The sequence below is a fragment of the Rissa tridactyla genome, chromosome 2 (assembly GCF_028500815.1).
Source record: "Rissa tridactyla isolate bRisTri1 chromosome 2, bRisTri1.patW.cur.20221130, whole genome shotgun sequence".
Lineage (NCBI taxonomy): Eukaryota > Metazoa > Chordata > Aves > Charadriiformes > Laridae > Rissa > Rissa tridactyla.
Genome location: NC_071467.1, coordinates 129705234 through 129726929, shown reverse-complemented (window position 1 = coordinate 129726929; position 21696 = coordinate 129705234). Strand labels below are relative to the sequence as shown.

At 41.8% G+C, this 21696-nt stretch overlaps 1 protein-coding gene across 3 annotated transcripts in view; it reads left to right on the top strand.

Moving 5' to 3' along the window:
• Positions 1 to 1738: 1738 nt before the first annotated feature.
• Positions 1739 to 21696, top strand: part of WIPF3 (WAS/WASL interacting protein family member 3) — a 38395-nt gene continuing 18437 nt past the window's right edge. For all 3 annotated transcript variants that reach the window (XM_054192724.1, XM_054192722.1, XM_054192725.1), the window contains exons 1-2: positions 1739 to 1846; positions 16083 to 16212. In XM_054192724.1, coding sequence (XP_054048699.1) covers positions 16138 to 16212 — 75 coding nt within the window. In that variant the 5' untranslated portion in view covers positions 1739 to 1846; positions 16083 to 16137. The remainder of the gene's footprint in view (positions 1847 to 16082; positions 16213 to 21696) is intronic.

Below are 21696 nucleotides of genomic sequence, written 5' to 3'. Positions count from 1 at the left end.
AGCTACCACTAGCCAAGAGGCAAGTATTACGTACTTCAGTGTATTAAATGTATGTGAACTACGTACCGCGGGCAATGTTGTTTCAGACTAGACCAGTGCATAAACTTCGTAACAGGTCAGTCCAGCTGCACAGGTGGAAATGGTCACTTTTGCACTGTACAAATTCTGCTGTCATTATTGGGAAATGAAAGAAAGAAAGTGAAAGAAAAGTCATAGGAACAGGACAAAACTGATTTTTTCCTGCACTCTTGCACCTTGTTCCTCTGAAGCTCCTTTTTGATCTAAACCAAAAGGTGGACAAAGTCCATTTCAGCATTGGAAAGCTAAATATAAATCTCAGCTGAGATTAGTTTGCATGACTAATGAAAGCTATTTGCAAGTGTGGCATTATATATATTTTTTAAAGTAAGTGCTTACATTTTTATTTTTATGGGGCACTACCTATGGCACTCTTGGCTTTGTTTTGTGCTTTGAAGTTCAAACTAGTGACCAGCTGAAAATGGGTTTAAAGCTCCCTGACCACTGTGGAAAAAACTGGGGCAGATACTTAGGACTGAGAATTATTTAGTCTGACAAGCAATCAGGAAGGTACTTCTAGAATAATAAATCAAACCCACACCCCAAGACAGACAGGGCAGAGCACGGATTTTGGTGCCCCTGCCCTGACAAGCAGAGGTGCCACGGCCCGTCGGTGACTTTCCGCCCATCTCAAAAGGTGATATTGCCATCATCCGGAGCCAAGTGACACTGATTTCCCTGGACTGCTTTATAATCATGCAGGGCAATGAAAACCCCGATTTGACATTTCTACAACAAAACAGGTTTGCCGAGAGAAATACAGAGAAGATGGGCCCGCCCCTCAGCCACCTGAAAGCACCATCCGAAGCCCACAACCTGCACAATAAGTTATCCAGCGGCATCCTCATTCCTGTGGCATTCGCTGCATGACAAAATGGGGGTGCCTCGTTCCTCCAGCAGGCCAGGAGGCAGCAACTCCCTCACCCTGACAGAAACACGGGCGAGGCGGTGATGTTCCCATCTGCAAGGCGCCTTGATAAAAATGCAGAAGAAAACAAGATTTATGTTGGGGTTTTTTTGGCAGATACTTCTCGCGCATGATCTGGGGCACAAAAACCGAGGGCGCCCAGCCAACTCCTCAAGGGCAGGCCCTCAGGAGGCTGCTGGGCAGAAGCGGTGGACATCTTTTGGCAGGGGGACAGGGCCGTGGCATCTTCTCTCTCCGTGGGGCAACATTTTTGGCTTCCACGTGGGCTTTTAAAAAATAACCAAGTTCTGCCAAGGCGTCCGCTGGCTGGGGTGCTGCGCCAGGCGGCGGCTGGACTTCACCCTCGCACCCTTCTAAGGGTGGGGAGGGAAAGCCGGGCCCGCGGGTGAACGCCCGCCCAGGGCCTCCCTCCTCCCTGAGGTACAGCCCGGCGGAGGCCGCCGCCAGGCCCGGGGACGGCGGTGGCGGTGGCGGTGGCGGGGGCACCCAGCGCTGTGGGCGCCAGAACCGGCCGGATCCGGCCGGCTCTCACCTGCGCTCCCCGCCTCCCGTTCCTCTCCCCCCTCGGGGCGGCGTGTGTTAAATTACTACTTTTAAAAAAGAAAAAAAAAAATTAAAACATTTTCCCCTCCCTGAGGACCAGGAAGACTTTTCTCCCCTCCTCATGATGTTAAGATTCCCCCCCGCCCTGCTCCTTCCCCCCGCCTCCCGGCCAACTCCCACCTCCCCTGAGGGGAGGCGGCCACCCGCCCCCCCTACCTGGCGCCCTCTGCTCGGGGAGGAGCGCGCCGCGCCGCCCCGGCCCCCGCCGCACCGACACCGGCACCGGCCGCCGAGCAGGTGGGCGCGGAGGGGTCGGGAGAGGGGGGTCCCCGGTGCCTCCGTCCCGCCTCGCAGCCCCAGTCAGCGGGAGGCGCCGGGGTGGGAGCTGAGGCGGCCGCCTCCCCTGGCCCGCCGGGGCTGAGGGTGCCGGTGGGAGAGGCGGCCCGAAGGCCGGGGGTCCCCTGACACCGTGGGGGGCCGAGACAACTCGGCGGGGAAACTTGTGACGGCGGCCGGTCACCGCCGCTCCCCCGCGGGGGGCTCCGGAGCCCCTGGCCCGGCCCTGGTCAGCTTCCGTCCGGCCGGAGGGCCGAGGGGCGGCGGGGGTGGCCGAGGCTTTGGGATGCGGTGGAGGAAGCGCGGCTGCATGTTGCGTACGGGGTTTTGCTCCTCTGTTTTGCCGAGTGGAGGAAAACGGGCTGTTTGCAGGCAGCGGTGGATGGGAAGAACTTTTGTTTTTCCCTAGTTTTTGCCCTTGAAGTAGATGTGCTGGAATAGGTCAGCTGGGAAAAGCGGGGGGGGGGGGGGGGGGGGGGTTGAGTAACAGTCAAAGCTGCCGTGTATTAAATGCTGATGTATCTGTTGCAGGGGGGGGGAGTGTGCTGGAGAGGCGTTAGATGCTTTAAAGGTTTATTATTTAATGCTAATTAACGCGGGTAAAAGCATGACTAAAATCACTTCTGCATCAGCCTGTTTGCGCTAATGCAGAGCAATGGGTCGCGTTTGGCAGGGGGTAGCAAGAGGGTTTTCTGTTACTACTCTTAGGGTATGCTTGGAGTTGGAGGAAAGGTGTGTTTGCCTGCTTCAAGAAGTTCAGGAGTTCTAGGAATAGGAAAGACACATTAAGCCAACATGCCTTTTTGTTTGTTTGTTTGCTACCGAAAGTGGAATATTACTAAGCGAGATTTCTCAAAGGTGGCAAAATAAATCTGATTTAGGAGAGAAGGCACTGAGATATAAGATAAAGGTTGACGGTTTCAACACAGAACAGTGTTGGGACGGTTGGGATTTATGGGCTGAAATTTGCAAGTGCTTCTGCTGATTCAGACAGTGAAATATTGGTGAAATTGCGATACCAGTGATACATGTAGTCGTGCATGCTGCGTGAATAGAATTGTTGAACTACTTCCTGATAACAATCAGTATTTTCACTTTCTCCATCCGCATATCCAGCACAAACTCTTGTTTATTTGACAATGTGTGTTTGTGTAATCAGTGTTTAAAGTCATCCGTTCGCATCCGTTGCACTGATAGACAAGCCACGGGGAAGATGATGAAGGAAATGAATACAACTTCACTGTGTGATGGGAGACCGAGCTGGGACACTTGTTAGGCGTGTGTGGGTGAGGATGGTTCCTGGTCACTGCCTGGATCTGTGACCCTAAACAGTGTCCCGGCTGGAATGTGCAGGCGGTGCAGGCGCTGCTGCCACCCACGGCTCGTAAGGGACACTGCCCGACGTGAGCCTCAGTTACCAGCTTCCACATACAAGGTAGCATACAAGAAGCTCAGTGTGGGACCCTTAAAGAGGATTTGCATAAGTGCGTTTTATTTCACTGATAGAATGCTTTGGATGTTTTGCTGTAGGTGATGATGACAAAATATGGGTTAGACTCAGAACCAGAAAGAAATGCTGTGGGAGTTTATTCCTCTCGTGTAGAAGGTCCTGGAAAGGAGTGGGGCTTAGCAACCAGCATGCAACCCCTCTTGATGTTAACAGTGACCTTGCTATTAAACATTTTTAAGTATTATCTACAGCTTCGTATTAAGATTGAGGCTCCAGGAGGCTAAGTGGCATACAAAAGTGCAGGTACCTGTACCAGCTTGCATAGAAGTATGAAACTTGATTTTTTTTAAAGAATCAAAGATATTCATTCTGTGAAGACAGGAGCATATAAATACTTCAATCAACTTTGTGTACAGACTTCGGTTGCTTAGGGGCAGATGCAAAGCTTAATTCATTAGGTGCAATGTTCAAGTCATTGCTAGTTTGGATCTATTCCTGAATATGATTGAGATGCACTTGAGATTCTGTTTCTGTGATTGTACTGCACTGGAAAGAGCAACATATGGCTGTATTTATCAAATCATATAGTATAACATAAAGCAGCTCCCTCCTTTTTTTTCCCCCCCCCCCCTCTCTCCATCACCCCCCCCAAAAGAAAATATAAATAAAGATCTTGTAGCATCTCAATTTCTGTTACTGCAGTACATCAGGAAGGGCCATGGTAGGATTGTGTACATAATGACTGCTACATTTGAATTTGCAGGAAGTATTTAGATATTCTTTTAAAAAACAGTAAATCAAAACATAGCAGTGTCACATCTCAGTAATTGTACCATAAGAGTCAGCAGTGTTTGTTGAATGTCTTAACAGGACATAGCATAGATGCCATAGATGCTAATATTTGCTCTTTATAATGAAAAAGAATAATGTTTTTGGTTGTTGAGGTCAGTATTTTGGGATATTCATTGTCCTCTGAAAAGAAGACCTTGAACTGAGAACAGTATCTTAGTCATAACAAATAGAAAAATATTTGCACATTTTAAGAGGTAGATGTTAAAAGCTTCAAAGTTGAATAACATGATTTACAATTTTATATTACATCTAAAAATATTAACTGCTATTAAATGTTAAAGAGTTTAATATTAATATTTTTAAAATATTCTAGCTCCAAAGAGAAGCAGAGCAATAAAAGGATTGGCCTCAAATTTCTTTGTATGTTTGTTAGTCATAACTCACCTCCGTGCTCCGCGACTGGCACTAGTTCTGTTTAGTTATCAAAAGTAGGTGAGACTGGACTAGCTCAGTTCAGCTCTCTTACCCTTGACTTCTGTAAGTTATTGATCCTGGATGTGTGTGACCATCTGCTGCATTATTATGTGGGTATTTTATGCTATTTATTTTAAGATATAATAAATGTGATCACAGATAAAATGTTGAAGCAGATGATTGCTTTGGGAAAATGATACTAGGCTCTCTTGTGCCAAAATAAAGATTCCCGTCTCCTTCAGAGTATACGTAAAATTAATATCTAAATAAACATAACAAACAACTACAATATGCAATAAATTCTTTTATCTAAAAGTCTTCAGCACTCACACTGAATTACTAGTGACCGCTATGCAGTTTTGAGGTGTAGCTTTCTGGAATACCTTTACTGCTATTCTTGGAGATCTTCCTCAATTAGTGCGTGCTCTTACACAAAGTAGTTTCTCCCTTTGAAGGACCGAAGCTTTCTGAAAATTGGCTTATAGTAGCAAAACCTTAATGGGACTTCATAGTTGCTTGTTCACCTGTGGTCATTCTGCATCGGGGTTGCCCAGTGGCTTCAGCTGGGATGAACAGTAGTGTAAACACTGCTGTATTTGCAAACAGAAAAAATGTCTTGGGACTTCCAAATCGGAGAGAAAATGAGTGTATTTTTAGCAAATTTGTATTCTTTTGAATATACCCACTTTAATTTGACTTCGGAGTATTGTCAAATGGACTCATTCAGTCTTACATACATGACAGCTGAAAGCTGTCTTTACATTGCTTTGAAAGTATGTGAAACAACTGAAGAATTTTCATAAGGTGTGAAAAGTGTGTTTTCATGCCTTGGTAATTCAGACAACAGCTGAGATGGTTTTCCTGTAGACTACCAGAAATACCTCTCTCTCAAATAAGATCACGCATGGGAGTTCGGATTCTTCTTTGCATTCACCCTGTGTCATCTTTCACCACTGTTATGAATAGGTATATAACCCTCTGTGATGAGAATGGTATGATTTTGTAGCCAGCCCAGGCAGGGGAGAGCAACAAACCAGCTCTACTGCAGCTCCAGTGTAAGCGATAATACCAAGTGAAAAGCAGAGGAAAACTGGATGAAAGGTCCCGACAAGGTAAAGTTCGCTAAACATGAGACCAGAAAATTCAGCATGAAAGCTCTTGCTCAGTCTTGACACTGCTCTTACAAATGTCTAAGAAAACTACCTCCCATGTCTGCTCTGCAGCTTCTATGTAATGGATATGCTATATCCTTCGTTTACACTGTTGGCAACTGCAGTGCCTGCCTTGGTAATTAAAGCGTTGGCTAGAAATTACAGTGCTTCTGCTTGGTTCATAAGATACGGGTAAAATGCTTCCTTCTAGATGAACAAAGTGAATGAATGGGTTTAGAGATAGTAACCCCTTTGTGTCAGACCCTTTCACAAACTACACACCGGTCTGTAAATGACTGCTGTACCGTTTAACTTTTTCTAGTTCCTATATCGTGTTTTACTCTCTTCGTTATAACAAACAAAAAAGGAAAAAAGAGGAGAGTGGAATATGGTACTGGATCACAAGGGAGGCCTTGGGATCTTTTGTTCCTCCTTCATATTCTCTTGTTTGAAAGGTATTATGTTATTGCTTTCCTAACTGGCATAGTTTCGTGCAGTGAAAAATGTACATGCACCCATGCTACTGACTGCACATAAAATAGTCCCGTCAGGTTTTGGGCTTTTGTCCAAGTCAGTTACGCTTTCGTTGTATGCTAAAGAAGAAAAGGAATAACGCTGTATCTGTATTAAATCTATAGATCTGCTGTGTTAGTTGTGTAGACGCATAAAGAAAATCATGAGGCACAGAAAAGGCAAGCCACACTTGCACATCAGGAAAACAGACTGGTATTTTAGCAACTTATTTTCAGAGGAGATGTTTGCTCCTCTTGGGGATGCGTGAATCACTGCAAAAATATCTGTCAAATTCTGCCTAGGATTTGGACAGAAAGTTGTTGCTTCAGTTGATCAGTTGTGTGAGCGCAAACAGCTTAACACACATTAGTGATGTTGCAGCACGCAGCTTGTAGTTGCTTGAGTATTTCCAGAATTAAACCCTAAAGAACTGACCTCACTTCTACTGAAAACAAAGGAAAATTTAGCATAAAAAATAATAAGAGATGTAAATTGAGGAGGGGGGGGGAGACTATCTCTGTAGTGTACTGTGTGAGTGACAGATGCGGGGCCCAACAGCGCGTTTAATGCAGAATGAAAGCCTTTTTTAGCCTTGAAATGACTAAGTACCAAGGAAACTATGCAAAAGTGGATTGTACAAAATATTCTTGGATCAAGTGATCATGAGTTTACACTGGCTTAGCAGTAGGATAAATGCTGCGCTGCCATGTGGGGATACCTGAGCTTGCTCTGAACAAGCTGTACCAGGAGCTGCAAGGGCCAATATGGCTGCAGAATGCGTATACTGTGGTTGCTTCACTGCTTTCCTCTGCCCACATTGTTTCACCTTGTTGTTTTTCTCCAAATTTTCAGTCTTGTAGCCACTCCATCATGTGAGGCTTCGTACGTTGTCGCTAATACTTACAAGCTCTAGTCAGGACATATCTCCCGGTACCTCCTAGAATCACATTTCCTGTTTTCCAAGCCAAATCAGCCTAGTTCTGCATTTCTTTTCTATTTCTCAGTACTAGCAGCCTGTGACGAACCTCTGGTATCATCATGCAGAGTTACTTACTTTTGTACCACGTGCAGTGTTTCTTTCCCCAGGGCACACCACTCGACCTTTTAAATGAATTGTCTCCGTTTGTCTTGCCTTGCGTCAGCAGCAGCAACAGGTGAGGTGAATGGTGAAAAGAGCAAAAACAAAGAAGAAAGTGGAGAGGGGGAATGGAGAGACTGGTAAACCTCTAGAAAAGCAGAGAAGTTTTCACGGAGGGAAGTAAAGAAAGAGAAGGGCCAAATGGTAAAAGTAGAAGAAGGACTGGTAAAAGTGGAAGGTGGAGTCCAAAACCAGCATAAAACTTGACACCAGAGTTGGTGGAAACAAGCGAGTCCTCATCTGTCCCCTGCATGGTCTGATGGTAGCAGATACTGACTGAACTGGAAGTATTCTTGGGAGCTGATTCTGGCAACAACTTCTGATCTACTTGTTTAAAGAAGGAAAATTGCAGAAAACCACTTTGCTCCTTTGTGTCTATGACAGACACAACTTCAAAAAAACCTGTTGCCAGTTAATCCCCAGAATTACCTTCCTTCTTCAGCAGGCAACAAAGTTGACTATTTCTGGATTCCTAGTGTTTGTGGCTTATTCTGTGTGTACGGGTAGGTATCAATCACATTGTCTCTGAATATAATGGCTTTCACAGAGAATTGCAATTGAAGTCCTTTAATATGGCAGAGGGCTGAACCCTCAGTTTAATAAAACTCATTTTGTTTCTTCAGAGAACTTTGTTTTACTAGCAATTTAGGCCTAGGCCTATAAATCAAAACATCTTTTGTCAGGGTTTTTTTTTAGGGAATTAACAGCTGTAAATGACTTTGTGATTTGTTGTTCTTTGTACAAAGTGAAATCGTTGTCCTAAGTAAATGCATGTTGATATTTTGTCCATTGCCTTTAAAAACAGCTAACCATTTTCTGTACAAGAAAACCTATTTGCACTTTTATGCACATAGGAACTTTTATAAATATATCGGCTATGACACTTAAGGGGCAATAAAAGCACTTTGCACTGTATTTATTTCAGAACACTGAATTAGTTAAAATACTAAAAATGCAACATTATGGTACTGTAGCGAGGCTTCCTTAATAACATAGAGTTTTATATAACTTATTAAGTATGGAAGCCTTACTCTGCTGTAAAGAACATCTAAGATGAGGTTACCCACTATGTCATTGAAATGGAGCTACAATTTTAACAGGATTGACAGGTAAGAGCATGAAAGTATGAACATGTAAGCATGTTCAGAAGTTGTAGTTTAATTTCTCAGGACATCAAGGGCTAGCATTTTTACCACTGGAAATAGATTTGGAAGGAATATTAAGTAATCGCAACTTCACTGAAAGCCATGATCAAAGGCAACTTATTCCTACAGGTGACCAGACCATCACATTTTACATCCCTTATGAAAGCCAATTCTCCTTACAGCATACAGTGACCACAGCCTGTTCTTGGGCATGATACCGATACTGTATCGTAGGGAAGAATGGCTCACGTTAGATCGCCAGACTTATTTTTCTTGCATTGCCAGTATTAGAACTGTGTTTCTTAAGCTGGTAAATAACAGTCTGACGTGGCATGCATACAGGTTTCTATAAATTTATATTTTCAAGATGGAAAGCTGCGAATGTTTAAAATAGGATCTCTGATGAAACATCATGTGGTTGAAAGTAAAAATTTTAGAATGATTTGAGACATGGATTTTGAAAGTCCTGTAGTCTTCTGGTACCCACGTTTGCAAATTCTTTTCACTTGGTTGGCGTTTGAAAACAGACATTTGTTGAGCTGAGTATAGCAAATATAAAAAGCAAGATGCTGAATACTACCTTATTTGGGTTTTCTATTTTGATGCTAGCTTCTTCATTGGAAAGCAAATCTTTCTTCTCTTAGGGGAATTGATTAAACCACTTCAGGAATTTCTTTGGTGGAAACCATTTTGTGTACAGGTATAATTTTCAAATATCTCTCTTTGTATTATATGAATGATAATTAATATATTAATAATTATAAAGAAATACATTATTAAGAATGATGTGAAAACATACAATTTACTTCTCTGGAGAGTCCACAAAACTTGCGAGTGTTAACCTGAAACATCAGATGCTTCTACTCAGAGAGCTCAAGTGCTGTTCACAGTGGAAACTCTTGAGGAGTATAAAGCAGTCATCTTCAGAATGTGGCAGTGACCTTGAGCTTCCACTGAGCTGCATTTTATTTAGCTTAGGCCAATGATTAACTTTGCTAATGACTGTATATCGAATTCACTATTGTTTATGTATCTGGCAGCAAAATAAGCCATGTCTGTCTTTGTGTGGATGATACAATGTATTTAAAGGAAATTCTTTGTATAAATTGTTTTCTTTGCAAAATTATGTCTTTGTGCAATTCCTAATTGCTTCTAACTTACCTCATTTGTCTTTGGACTCTTTAACTTCAGGATAGTGCTACTGTCAGCATAATGTATTTCTTTTTCTTAGGTGTCATTCTTTTCTCTTTATTTAAAAGAGGATGACAAATTCTCTTATTCTGCTCCCTTACAGCAATTAAGTCTTCTATGGCTGATCCTCATGGAGCAGAGGAAGCTACACCCTGAAATAGTCATGTATAGGGACATGAAGTCATCTGCGCAGCTTTGCCTCAGAAGGGAGGTTTGTCAAGACATAACACTTTAATTTCTGGCCTCGGCACCATAGGGAACCTAGCAGAGAGGTCTACCCATGGCACACATGGATGCAAGGCGCCTCCAAGTTCCTGTAATCTGTGCTAGGTCAGCCCTGGCCGGTTTGTTGCAGTGTTAGCAGGCTCCTGACAGAAGGAGAGTCATACTGTTGTTTTCAGGCAGAAAGGGGATGCTGCCCTCAGCTGGATCAAGCCTGGTGGAAACAGTCCAAAGTGGGGAGAACTTATGTTCCTTGGCTTAAATGCAGGATACTGTTTCGTGCTGTGAGACAATCCCACAGACCCTGTGTAGACAAGTGCTGCTTAAGCGTGTTTCATCGGATTATTAAATGGAGGAGGAGCCCCCAAAGTTTGTAAGTTTCAAAGGAAATGAAAAAGCCAGATTCTGCCTTTAGTTGCAGTGATGTAAATGGCGACTGAGAGCAGAAGTTTGTTTCATAAATGGTATGCAATCCTGGTACTGTCTGTTAGGAAATAGTGAAAGGCTAGAGTTTTCTTAGTCAGCTGTAGGAATATACCTGTGAATGTCTTAAAATTTATCTAGCAAGATAGGTACGTGTGTGAGTGTTTGCACTTCTCATGAGCTGTAAAAGAAGGTATGAGTTTCATGCTTCTGCACTGCTCTTAAGTCTCTCAAATACAGCAGACTGTCAAGTATTTTTGACAGGGTTATTTTTGCAGAGGGGGGAGAGACTGTGAGGATACTTGGAGGCTCTACCGTGATTATTCTGTGTTCTGTTCTCTGAACATAAAATGTCATTCACACTGAAAATGGTAGAAAGAAATGTAGCTTCTGGTCATTAAAAATCACATAGTTTGATTCTGTCATACTTAAAATCTAAACTGGTTCATTCCAAACAGAAGCTTTTTCCAAGTCATTTCCAGTTGTGTGATAGTGACAGAAGAAAAATGGATCTGTGTAACACACGTCTACTACTGTCTGGGGTTTTTTTCTTCTCTGCCCCTACATGTGTTGTACTGTTTTAATTTAAAAGGCTGTGGTGTGCTTGTACCAGTGATTTCAGCTGTTCTTCAGCAATGTTTGACAGGAGCAAATGGGGGCACAATTAGGCTCATTGTCTACTTTCCAAATCATGAAAGTTGAGCAGATGCTTCTTGATGCTCTCTCTTCTGTGTAATTCTGAAATTGTTTTACTTTTCTGTTAAAATATCAGGACTTAAAAGTTAGAACAGTGTAGTTAATGGGGAAATCACATTTGATTATATAAAAGCTGATTAAAAGTTAAAAACGGAGTTTGTGGTCTATTTTTTTCTTCGGTTTTCAGTCAAGAAAATAAGACCTATATTTCAGATAAGCCTTCCTGCACACCTGTGAAATACCCATCTAAATCTGTAAGTTTCCCCAAAGCTGAATTACCCACCTCAGAGAGCATGGTTGCAATGATTGCAAATCCAGTAATAATGAATCAGTTATTTTGCAGTCCTTTCTCTAAATGGATTAAAAGGGTTGCATTTTCAGTTCCAGCTGTGTTGTTATGTATTAATGAGTATACCACCTAAGGACTCTAGCCGTATAAAAGAAAAAACACAAAGCCCCAACGGAATAGATGCTACTAGTTAAGAAATAATTTTGTGTATAAATGCATATTATATGCATTTAAATAGCTGTGATTTTTTTCCTCTGTCCTTCCCCCTTCTAGACATCATTCCAAATTGAAGGCATAGCTGTTCCATGCCTTGCCTTTCCGTGGTGGGTGAAGGTACTTTGCAGACAGACCTGTGGTGGTTCTGCTGGGCATCAGGGTGGCAGGAGACGTTGTCAGCTGCTCTCCAGAAACCACGTTGTTCCTTAGCGTGGCTCTGTGCTCCCAGAAGGACTTTGTCTTAGGGTGAGCCCAGTGGCAGAGTCACTGTGGCAGTGACACTTTAGAAGGAGACCTTTGGAAAGCTTTCAGATCAGAGCTTCTGTACGTCTGGTGGCTGGGCAAGGTGAGACCAAATCTACATAAAATCTTGGGCAGACGTATTGAGTCTACCACAGGTGAAACCAGCACGGGGCTGAGAGCAGTTCATGGAGAGGAGACATCTGCATGTACTCTGTCTTGTCTGACACTTCAAAATGAAAGTCTGGGTGAAGACTTCGTTTGGGCCTTCAGAAATTTGGAGCGTGAATTCTATATTGAGGTCTGCGCTTGCTGTTCTTACTTAAACCCAGCTGCTATTCAGGCAAGCTCTGTGAGAGGCAGGGAACAGTCTGTGACACCTGAAATTACCGGTCTTAGAATTACCCTTACCAGGAGGACAAAAAAAGACCAATTGTTTTGGAACCGGAGAACAGTAATAATGTTCACTGACTGATGGGACCATTTGTAAGAAGTAAAACAGCTCAAAAAGAATAATAAGTCCTTGTAAATGTACTTCTGAACTATAATTCTTATATTTCAAAAAGCTGATGCTGAGGAGTAGGAGAAACTATTTTGCTTGCTACAAGGTACAGTCATCTGCAGTGGAGTGCAAATGGGATCAAGTTAAGAAAACAAGAAATTAGGCTGAGTGTCAGGCCAGTCTGAACTATGAGAGTTATTTGACTGAGAAAGAGCTTCCCAAGGGAAATAACAGAAGCACATTATTTGGGACACCTAAAATTAGATTTCAGAAAGCACAAAAAAAAAAAAAAAGTACAACCTTGCTTTGGCAGGGAGGTGGACTAGAAAAGGCAGGGTTTGGGATTTTCCTTTTTTTTTTTTTTTTTTTCCCCCAATAAATTCTGCAGTTGTTGGGCCTGATTCTGTTTTGTGATGTGGAAGCCAAGGGAAGATTTACGTTATTTTTTGCCTGAGAAAACTGAGGCTAAACATGCAGGCTTCTCCCCTCCACCTATTGCCAACTTTGTAAACCATATCTTTTTTATTTCTGTCCCTCAGGGATAGTTCAGACCCCTCTCTTCCAATTATAAGTACGTGTATTTAGAGGAGAGGAGAAAGGGCGCATGTGCCTTAAGGACCCTTCGTGGCATTTCCCTCTTGTCTGGCTCTTCAGAGACAGAAGAACTGATCCATGTGGTACCAGTTTTTTGTTTTTAATTTGGAATTTATTTAGCTTATATTTTGCAAATCCATAACCCCGGCATGTTCTGAAGCCATTATGTGAAATTGCCAACCATATTTTAACTAGCAACTTGATGGGGGGGGGGAAGCAAGTGAAATACAGCCTTTAACCAAGGAATAGAGGCCTCCAAGTAATGTGTTTTGATATATTGAGAATGTTGCAGTCTTCTCCATAATTTTATTTAAATACAAACCACTTAAGTGAGGCAGGTGCAGTGATACAAAAGAGGTTCTCATATCCAGTCCTACATATTAAAATGTGTAGATCATGCAGTTATGACTAAATATTAAGAGCCTTTTTTTTTCATTGTAAGTTAGTTTGAAGATGCCTACCTTTATCTACATACAGTCTTTCTTTGCTATCAGTGTCTGCTTGTGTGTATGACAGCACTCCGTCCAAAGATCGCTTGGACAAATAGAACCCTTACATGGAAAAGGTTTCTTCATTGTATAGGTATTAGATGGGTTTACCTTCAGACTGTAATAGTACTGGTATAAAAACATATTAATTTGTCTGTGTGCACAAAAGCACACCCAGGTCAGGACACTTAGCCTCTGAATTTGTGATAGGAGACAAAGGAAGGCACATATGCAGAGTTTTCTGAAAAACAGTTTGTTTGTAAAGGACTTGAAACAGTATGGGAGGAAAGCCACGGCGCGTCTCCAGTATTTCGTTCAAGGGTGGTGGGTTATAGCCCCCAAAATGGATTCTTCTCCCGTGGCACTGGACAAGAGGATTCAGGCTAGGGGTGTGAATGTTCCCCGTGCACTGACCTTTGGGCTGTAGATGGCCACGCAGCTTCTGGTCCAGGAGCTTAGTCTGCATCGCTTAGAGGAACGGGGGCTGGGGCTGGGGCTGGTGAGAGAGGCAGATAGAAAAGTCAACTGATTGCATTTCAGATGCAAGACTGACTTCTAAATACCAAGAGCTGATTCCCATTTCCTTTCTCCCACTGCTGCTCGCCTCCAGTGTGCTTTACCTCCTGCTGCCATGCACATGGTCTGCCACAGAAGCGTGGGTTGTATTTTTTTTTTCTAATTTGACTAAGAGCATATTTCCCAATCTAAATCATTAATGAAGACAAAAGGCCTGTATTGCAGGGCAGGAAGATACTAACCTGAAACATATTATTAGCAGGGAAGACTCATTCTCCTTATGTCCCTGTTTTTGAATGACTTAATTGAGGAAAAGAGGTATCTTCTGATAATAGCATTTTGCACAGGGCAACAATGAGGGTGGAGTGGTGGAGACTCTGCGATGACAGCTTTCTGGCAGTGATTGTTATTGAAGTGATTGCCACCAATTCTGTTACAGATCCAGGGTGCTTTGATAGGCTAGTCCTTTGCAGAGCAGTCTCTCAAGGGAGAAAGCAAATGTTGCAGAGACTCTGTGTAGTTAATTTTTGATCGATCTCCCATAAAGTGTTTTACAAGATACAGCAGAAGGAAAATACTCAGATATCACCTGGATATTGTTCGCGTACACTTGCTAGGAAGTGTACAAGGCTGCATGTGCCTTTTAACTTCATTGCCTCTTCTAATCTATCCCTCTCTAGCAAAACAGCTAAGTATTCCCCGAAAGATTGTAACTTGCCTCATTTCTGTCTCGGCCTCTCTCCTGAAGCTCTCCAGATTGAGCTGTCTCATTTCTCCTACTTACACAGAGGATTCTTAAATGACTTGACCAAAAGGTTTCAGGCAGCTGGAGAAGCATAAACAGAGTGCCTGCTTTTAAAAAAAAGAAGGGAAAGATGAGGGGCGCAGGGCCTGGGAACTGTGGTCCTTTCACCTTAAATTTCTAGAAAAACATCAAAAGGAGTAAAATGTTTCTAAATGCTTAGAGGAGACAGGAAAACAAATTATGATCTACGGAGAGGTATAAAGAACAAATGTGTCAAATCAATGTAATTTCCCACTAAGATAAAGCCTTACAGAAATGAAAGAAATAGCAGATGTCATATTTTGTGTTCTTGTAGGGCTTTTGACACTGTTTCGCATGACGCTGTGAAGAGTCTCAGAAGACAGTTATGACACAATGGACATAAAACTAGATGTAAAACCATGTTTGGAGCATTTATCCAAGTCACTATCAACATAAAAGGAGTTATCAAGTATGGCTTGGAGAGGGCTCTGTTTAGCACTGCCTAGTACTTTCATTTGCAATTTTACTGATGAAATACAGGGTTTGCTTGTTAACTTTACAGTTACGACTGTCAAGATGACTTCAGACCAAGAGGGGATGCAATCATGTTGGGGTCTGGATTAGAGATGAAAATCAGTGAGTGATGCCCTGTCATTCTGCAGGGGATCTAAAAAACAAACCAACCCAACAACATACAGCTTTTGTTGTCTTTTTAGTCAGGATATTACTAAAGAATTGTGAAAAGTTAACATTTAAAAATGGCAGGAAAACACACGCGACTTTAATACTTGAAATGCTTGGTCCTTACATGCTGTCACTTGGTAATAGAACTATATTTAATGAAACTTTAACTTGTAGAATTATTTCTTCAGTTATTATTCAATCCTGTCTTTTTTCCCTTGTTTCTTTTTTTCTTTTTTTTTGTAACATTGGAGGAAGTCCAGTGAACCTTACCAAGTTCCTTACTTTATCCTTAGAGCGGCAAAACTCTGGCTTAAAGTCAATGGAGATTTTTGTCCCAGCAGGAGTGTCCACATGCGGTTGACTGTGATTTGTTCTCTGCAGAATTGCATTTCAGGGCTATGGGCTAGATTAAGGCAAGGCGTAACAGTTAAAGCTGGACAGACTGGCATCTATGCATTTGGTGTCCGTGGCACTTGTCCAGATCTGTGAGCTTGCTCTTTAGATGAATGTTGTCATCAGAGAACTATAATGAGGCAGTTCGTACTGTAGTTTTGGAAGCAGTGCAGTATAAAAGTCTTCAGTCTGCTGAGAGCTAGAAATTTGGCTGATCTTCAGCTTACAGTGTATAAACACGTTCCTCTTCTTTTTTCTTTTTTTTTCTTTTTATTTTTGTCACTTGTCTTTATCCTCCCTTCCTTCCCCTCAAGGACATAGACTTCGGCTATATTTTTCATAACTGCGTGAAGCTAGAAATCTTAACGGATGCCTGTGCCACCGCCGCCACCACCACCTCCTCCTCCACCGCCTTCTGGAGGGCCCCCTCCGCCACCGCCTCTGGTAAGATTGACTTTTCATCTCTGTTAGCAAAAGCTTAGTTGTAGTAACTATCCCAGAGCCCCCAGAATTTTGGTGCGGATATTCATAGCAAATATCTGGGGCAGATGCTTGTTTTGCTGGCTTTTGTTCTTCTGCTTATTAGAGGTGTGGTCTCCGAAGTAGGGTGCATGAGGTGGTCCACTGGGGTGCGGGAAGAAAATATTAGAACTTCTGTCATATATCTGTATAATTTATAAATAAATAAATATACACATATTGGGGTGCACGCTTGAAATATTTTTTTACTGCTAGGTGTATGGGATCAAAAAGTTTGGGATGATTGCGTTAGAGTGCATGTGGTGAGAATTTAACATTTGTGAATGCATCTCCAGCGACAGGGAACTCTCTTTTTCTATTGGTAATGTGCAGCTGGTAAGTGTTATTTTCTTCATCCTCTTTCTCACAGCTTCTGTTAAGACTCACAGTGTTCTGCTGTAGGTGTTGCTCTTTCTAGCGTATGCCGTCTTCCTGGGGATGGAGCACAATATGCTTTTATACATGTGCAGGAACAATTACCGCTTGTAACAGATCATTACTCTGTGTGTCATGAAGTAGAGCATGCGCCCTGCCAGCACGTTTGTGCTAAGAGGAGGATGCTCTGAGTGGAGTTTCAGGGTATTACATTTTCATACCTTCACAATCAATTACTGGACCTACGGTAAAACCTGTGTAAGTCATTCCTTGTATTCTGCGATCATTTGTTCATAGCCTGTTTCTGCATTGGAATTCTTAGACCGTTTTTAAAATAGTGAAACCTGGCATGGTTGTGTTCAAGACTTAAAATCTCTCCTGACCTTTTCATGATTTTTTTTGTCACTGCTGTAATTATTTGCAGTGTATGTTAGTCCCTGTAGCAAAACAGTACGTGGTACTTCAAGTGTACTTCTATTTATTTATTTGTTTGTTTGTTTATTTATTTTTCTTTTATGAACTTCATTTCTCCCTTGCATTCTCTGGCATCCCCGCCTGTTTTGTTCCTATGAACATCTGTTGGTTTGTAAAACTCTCCATGAATTGTGGAGATGAAGAGGAGGAAGACAAAGAAAGTACATGAAATCAGCAGTGCTTGATTCCTTTTATTGTTCCATTTGAACCTTGGGCCCTATGAGCAGTGTTTTCAATTAGCAGCTTTTCTGGGTTGGTACACAACCTATAGTTAGATACTGAAATAAATGGGCTGAATTCTGTGAGCAACTTAATGCCCACAACTGCAATTAAAGTCAACAGAAGCTGCTTCTTATCCTAATAAATTTAGCTCAGTAAGTATCAAGAGACATTTTTGGCCCCCTCTAACATATGCCAGTTGTAAAAAGCTTGAGAAAGCTGAGAAGACCCCTAAGGACCAGTATAAACAAGTTTGTTTGTTTGTTTCCCCTCCTTTTCTGATTGCTAAACCCACTGCTGTGATAGGGTTTTGGTACAAGAAGGCTTATATGGTATTGCCATATTTTAGTCAGATCATTCTATTACTAATATGATCTTCTGCGGGTAAGACATACAGAATTTAGGGTCAGTTTTATCATGGTGATACGATACAAATTAAACGTATTTCTAATTAATGTTTGATATTAAAGCCTTCCTTTTAAGAAGTGTTGACACTAAAAAGAGCACGTGAACCAACACAAAGAATTGTTTTTTCTGTAACAGCAAAAGGATTTTTCTCTGTCAAATCTGAATGAGAGAGGGCAAACTCTGAGAGGGCCTGTGGTCTCCCCGGTGAGTTCAGCAAAAGCGCGGTACGAGAGAGAGTCAACTCTCCAGTTGGTGCCAAGTTTCAGACTAAAATTTTCTGATGGGGGAATCCATAAAAACTTGCTGCGGACCCTATTTTCTTTTACTGGGAAGCTATTTTCTAGAACTTGGCATCTGTCTCTTACAGCTGCTGAACTGCCCAGCTGTTGTTACAGCTGCTAAATCTACAGTTGGAAGATGGAAGAAGAAATAAATTCCAACAGGCACGTAGCTTTAAGGAAAACCTTCAAAATACCTAAGTTTTATTTGGCCAGCACCTGGAAATGTGCCAAAGCAAACAGCACTGTGATTTTTATTATACTGATACAATTAAAACGGAGTAACCAGTAACATTTACATGTTAGCAATTAAAAGTCAGGTTTTAATTTCCCTGTTGATATGCAGGCGAGCCACTAGTTTAATTTACTCGATTTATGTTAAAAGAGAAATGTCTGTGCATAGGTTGAGGTTTTAGAATCCTATCAGTTTGCACAATACCGTTGCATGGGTACCATCGACTTGCCTTGTTTTTCTAATTATATGGATAATAGCTGTACTTTCCTCTTGCTTTCATTATTAAGAGATTTGTAGCAGAACTAATCACCACATTGTCTTTTTTTCTGCACATTTTCTTAGTGAATATTGTGAGCCGCGGTCCCAAATGATTTTGCAGTCCTTACTTCGTTGAAATCCTAAGCACTGTTGGCACTTGCCTTTTTTGTACTGTTAACTCCCTCTTAAGGCAGAAGAAAGTTAGGTTCTTTCCTACTGTTTTCCAAGATTTTGGACTTGCAGATAGTCTGTAAGTACTCATACTGAATTCTGCTCACAAAAGTTGTTGCAAGGCACAACTAAAGTGATTTGGAGGAGGAATTTAAGACATGGTAGGAGCCGCCTGTGCCCAACAGCCGAAAAGCTACTGGCTGTTAGAGCTACTTAAAAGAAAACGAAGTGGATTTTTCAGGAGGGAATGGTAGGGTATCTGCAATAGCAGATGTAGGTGGCTGAGTCAAAATGTAAATACAGCTAATTGGATTAATTGAGCGTGTCTTCAAATGCCTGCCTTCTGGGGGTCATAGATAAAGATGAGAGGGATGAGTAGGCAGAATAAAACTGTGCCCAAACACATTTTCTGGCACTGGCTTACGGAATTCAGATCTTTTCTCTTTCCCTTTTCCCCTCCACCCTAATAAAGGAAACTTAGAAATAAGGCATTAGGATGTCTGTCCTAAAGCTCTTTCAATTTTATAGGCATATGTGCGTCACATAAGGTGGGGTTTTCATAATTTTTTGGGTTATTTTTTTTTTCTTTAAAGCTTTCTGCTCCTGAAGAACTTATTTTTCTGTCGTCCGCCCCCCCCCCCCCCCATTTCTTTTATCCCTTTTTGCCTTTTACTTTGGCATATGAGGCATTCTGGTTAGTTTGGGTTGTTGTATTTCCAGAAGTAGATACCACCACTGAGACTGGTTAAGATTTTTCTCTGCCTTATCTCCCAGGAGAGGATCAAGAGAGAATTCTGCTTTGATAAACCATGTTCACTTTTTACATGCAGTGGAGGCTGGTCACTGCTGTGCTGCCTTTGTACGTCTGAATTCCTAGCGTTATGATCAGTCATCACCTATTAAAATGTTAATATTGAAGGAAGTGTGTATGTGTGGCAGCCCTGCTGGGTTGTGCCTTATTCAGAGAAGATGTTTGTTTAATGATTCATATGTTTCTGGAGCTTAAGAAAATACTTCTATTCTCTTTAGAATTGTTATTATTAAAGACTTAGCATAGAAATTAACCCCCAAAATCACAATGGATCAGATGATTAAAGCCAGTAAGGTAGCATCAGGAGTTTATTTGCCTTATTGGCATACTGAAAACTAGGAATATGCTTACTTTGTTGAAATAGTGCCAGACTGGCATGTAGATTGATCTTAATGATTACCTCACTCTTAGTTTCAAAAAAAAAAAAAAGAAGAAAATAAATAGAATTTCTGTTGTAGATAAAGATATATCAGTGTTTACCAAGTTTATTATTCTGACCTTATTTTCTACTCTTGTAATAAAAAAACTCAGAAAAGCAATTCCTCATGGTATAACACTGATAAATACATAATCTACACAGAGGTAGGATTTCCAAGGTTATGAAAAACATCAGCTGATAGTCGTCCTTGGGGAGATGTTTTTCTTCCCTCCTTCATGCAGTTGTCAGAGCGTAAACCTCGTCGAGCTGTTTCCTTCAACCTTCCCAAGAAACCAAGCGTGCTACAGCGCTTATCTGAAGTTGTGTGGGAGCTGGGTTTGCTCCTATGACATTTAGCGCTACTGTTCTTTGGAAAGAGAAAAAACAACGTATGTAAAACAGCTTGGCTGAAGATAATGGTGATTTATGGTATTTTGATTTGGTCTTACCAAATATAACATGAGAAAGAGCGTGTGCGCATGTAAGTGTGCGTATGCATAAATGTGTGCACATGCTTGCTAATTATTTATTGTAAAAATTAAGGTAGTTTCTCAAGTTTTCATTGAGACGCCTAGACCTGCAAGCGTAACACGGAAAGAACAGAATCATGCATAGCGCCAATTACAAAATATGTAGGAATGTGTTTATTAAAATTTTATGCGAGCTGTGAGTAAGATGATATTTAGTACTTTGTCACAAAGTCCCTAGGTCAGGAGATACTAAATCATAATATTTATTGCTGCTAGGTAAAACATACTGGAGCGAGGGAGAGTGGAGGCTTGGTAATCTTGATGACAGGCCATCGTACAGACTGTGCTAAGGGCTGGGCAAAGTGCAGCTGAAGTTTTTGAGAATGCTTTGTTCCAGCCAAAATAAAGGAAAGTGATTTATAGTGTTTTAATCACGCAGCAAGTCTCACACCAGTCTGCTTTCATAAAGAAGTGAGGGGCAATTATGAGGAAAAAAAATCTGTGTCTGTGTGTGGTTCATTTGACTTAATTTTCCGACACTGGAAAATGTGTGATTGCGTAGCGATGGCATCTCGAAGTGCGGCTGCCGTAGCCTTCTGCTCTTGTAGCCAACAAATACAGAAAGGGTAAGCGTGAGCTCTGAAAGGTGGGGAAGATGTAAGGAAAACATAAGAACTAGGTCGGCTCCCCGTGTTTCACCTGGACAGGTACGTACTGCATACATTCATACGTGCTGATCTTCCGGAATGCTTCACTTGAGATCTCTTAGGTCACCAACTTTAATGTATGTAGGTGGTGAGTTCTGTTTTGCAGGTTTCTCCGTAATGTCGTGTGTTGTACAAGTTGTTTGAATGGAAAGCATTTAAATTTATTTTTCTTATTCTTACTCTCTGTTTTTTATCTGTATAATTTTCCATATAAGAGTATGGAAATGGCAGCGTGTTGCAGAGGTACCAGCTGTAAATGAGCAAGCCCAGGTATTCGAAGCAGCCTGGCTGCAGAGAGCGAATAGGTAAATTTATCATTCTAATCACAAGGTAATACTGCCCTGAATAATCAGTACCCCATCTGTAGTGCACGCACTGGCTACATATTAAATTCCATCTGTCAATTAATATTACACTTGCAGGCTTTTAATTAAAAGAGAACCCAGAATTACAGCGATACTTGAGTTGGGCTTCTCTGTGAGGCTGGAAGGTGACATTGCAAGAGAGATTGGTTTCTCACTATTTTCCTATTTTGGGCTGACCATAATTTTGCCCGGCTGCTAAAAGGCATTTCAGAACGATCAG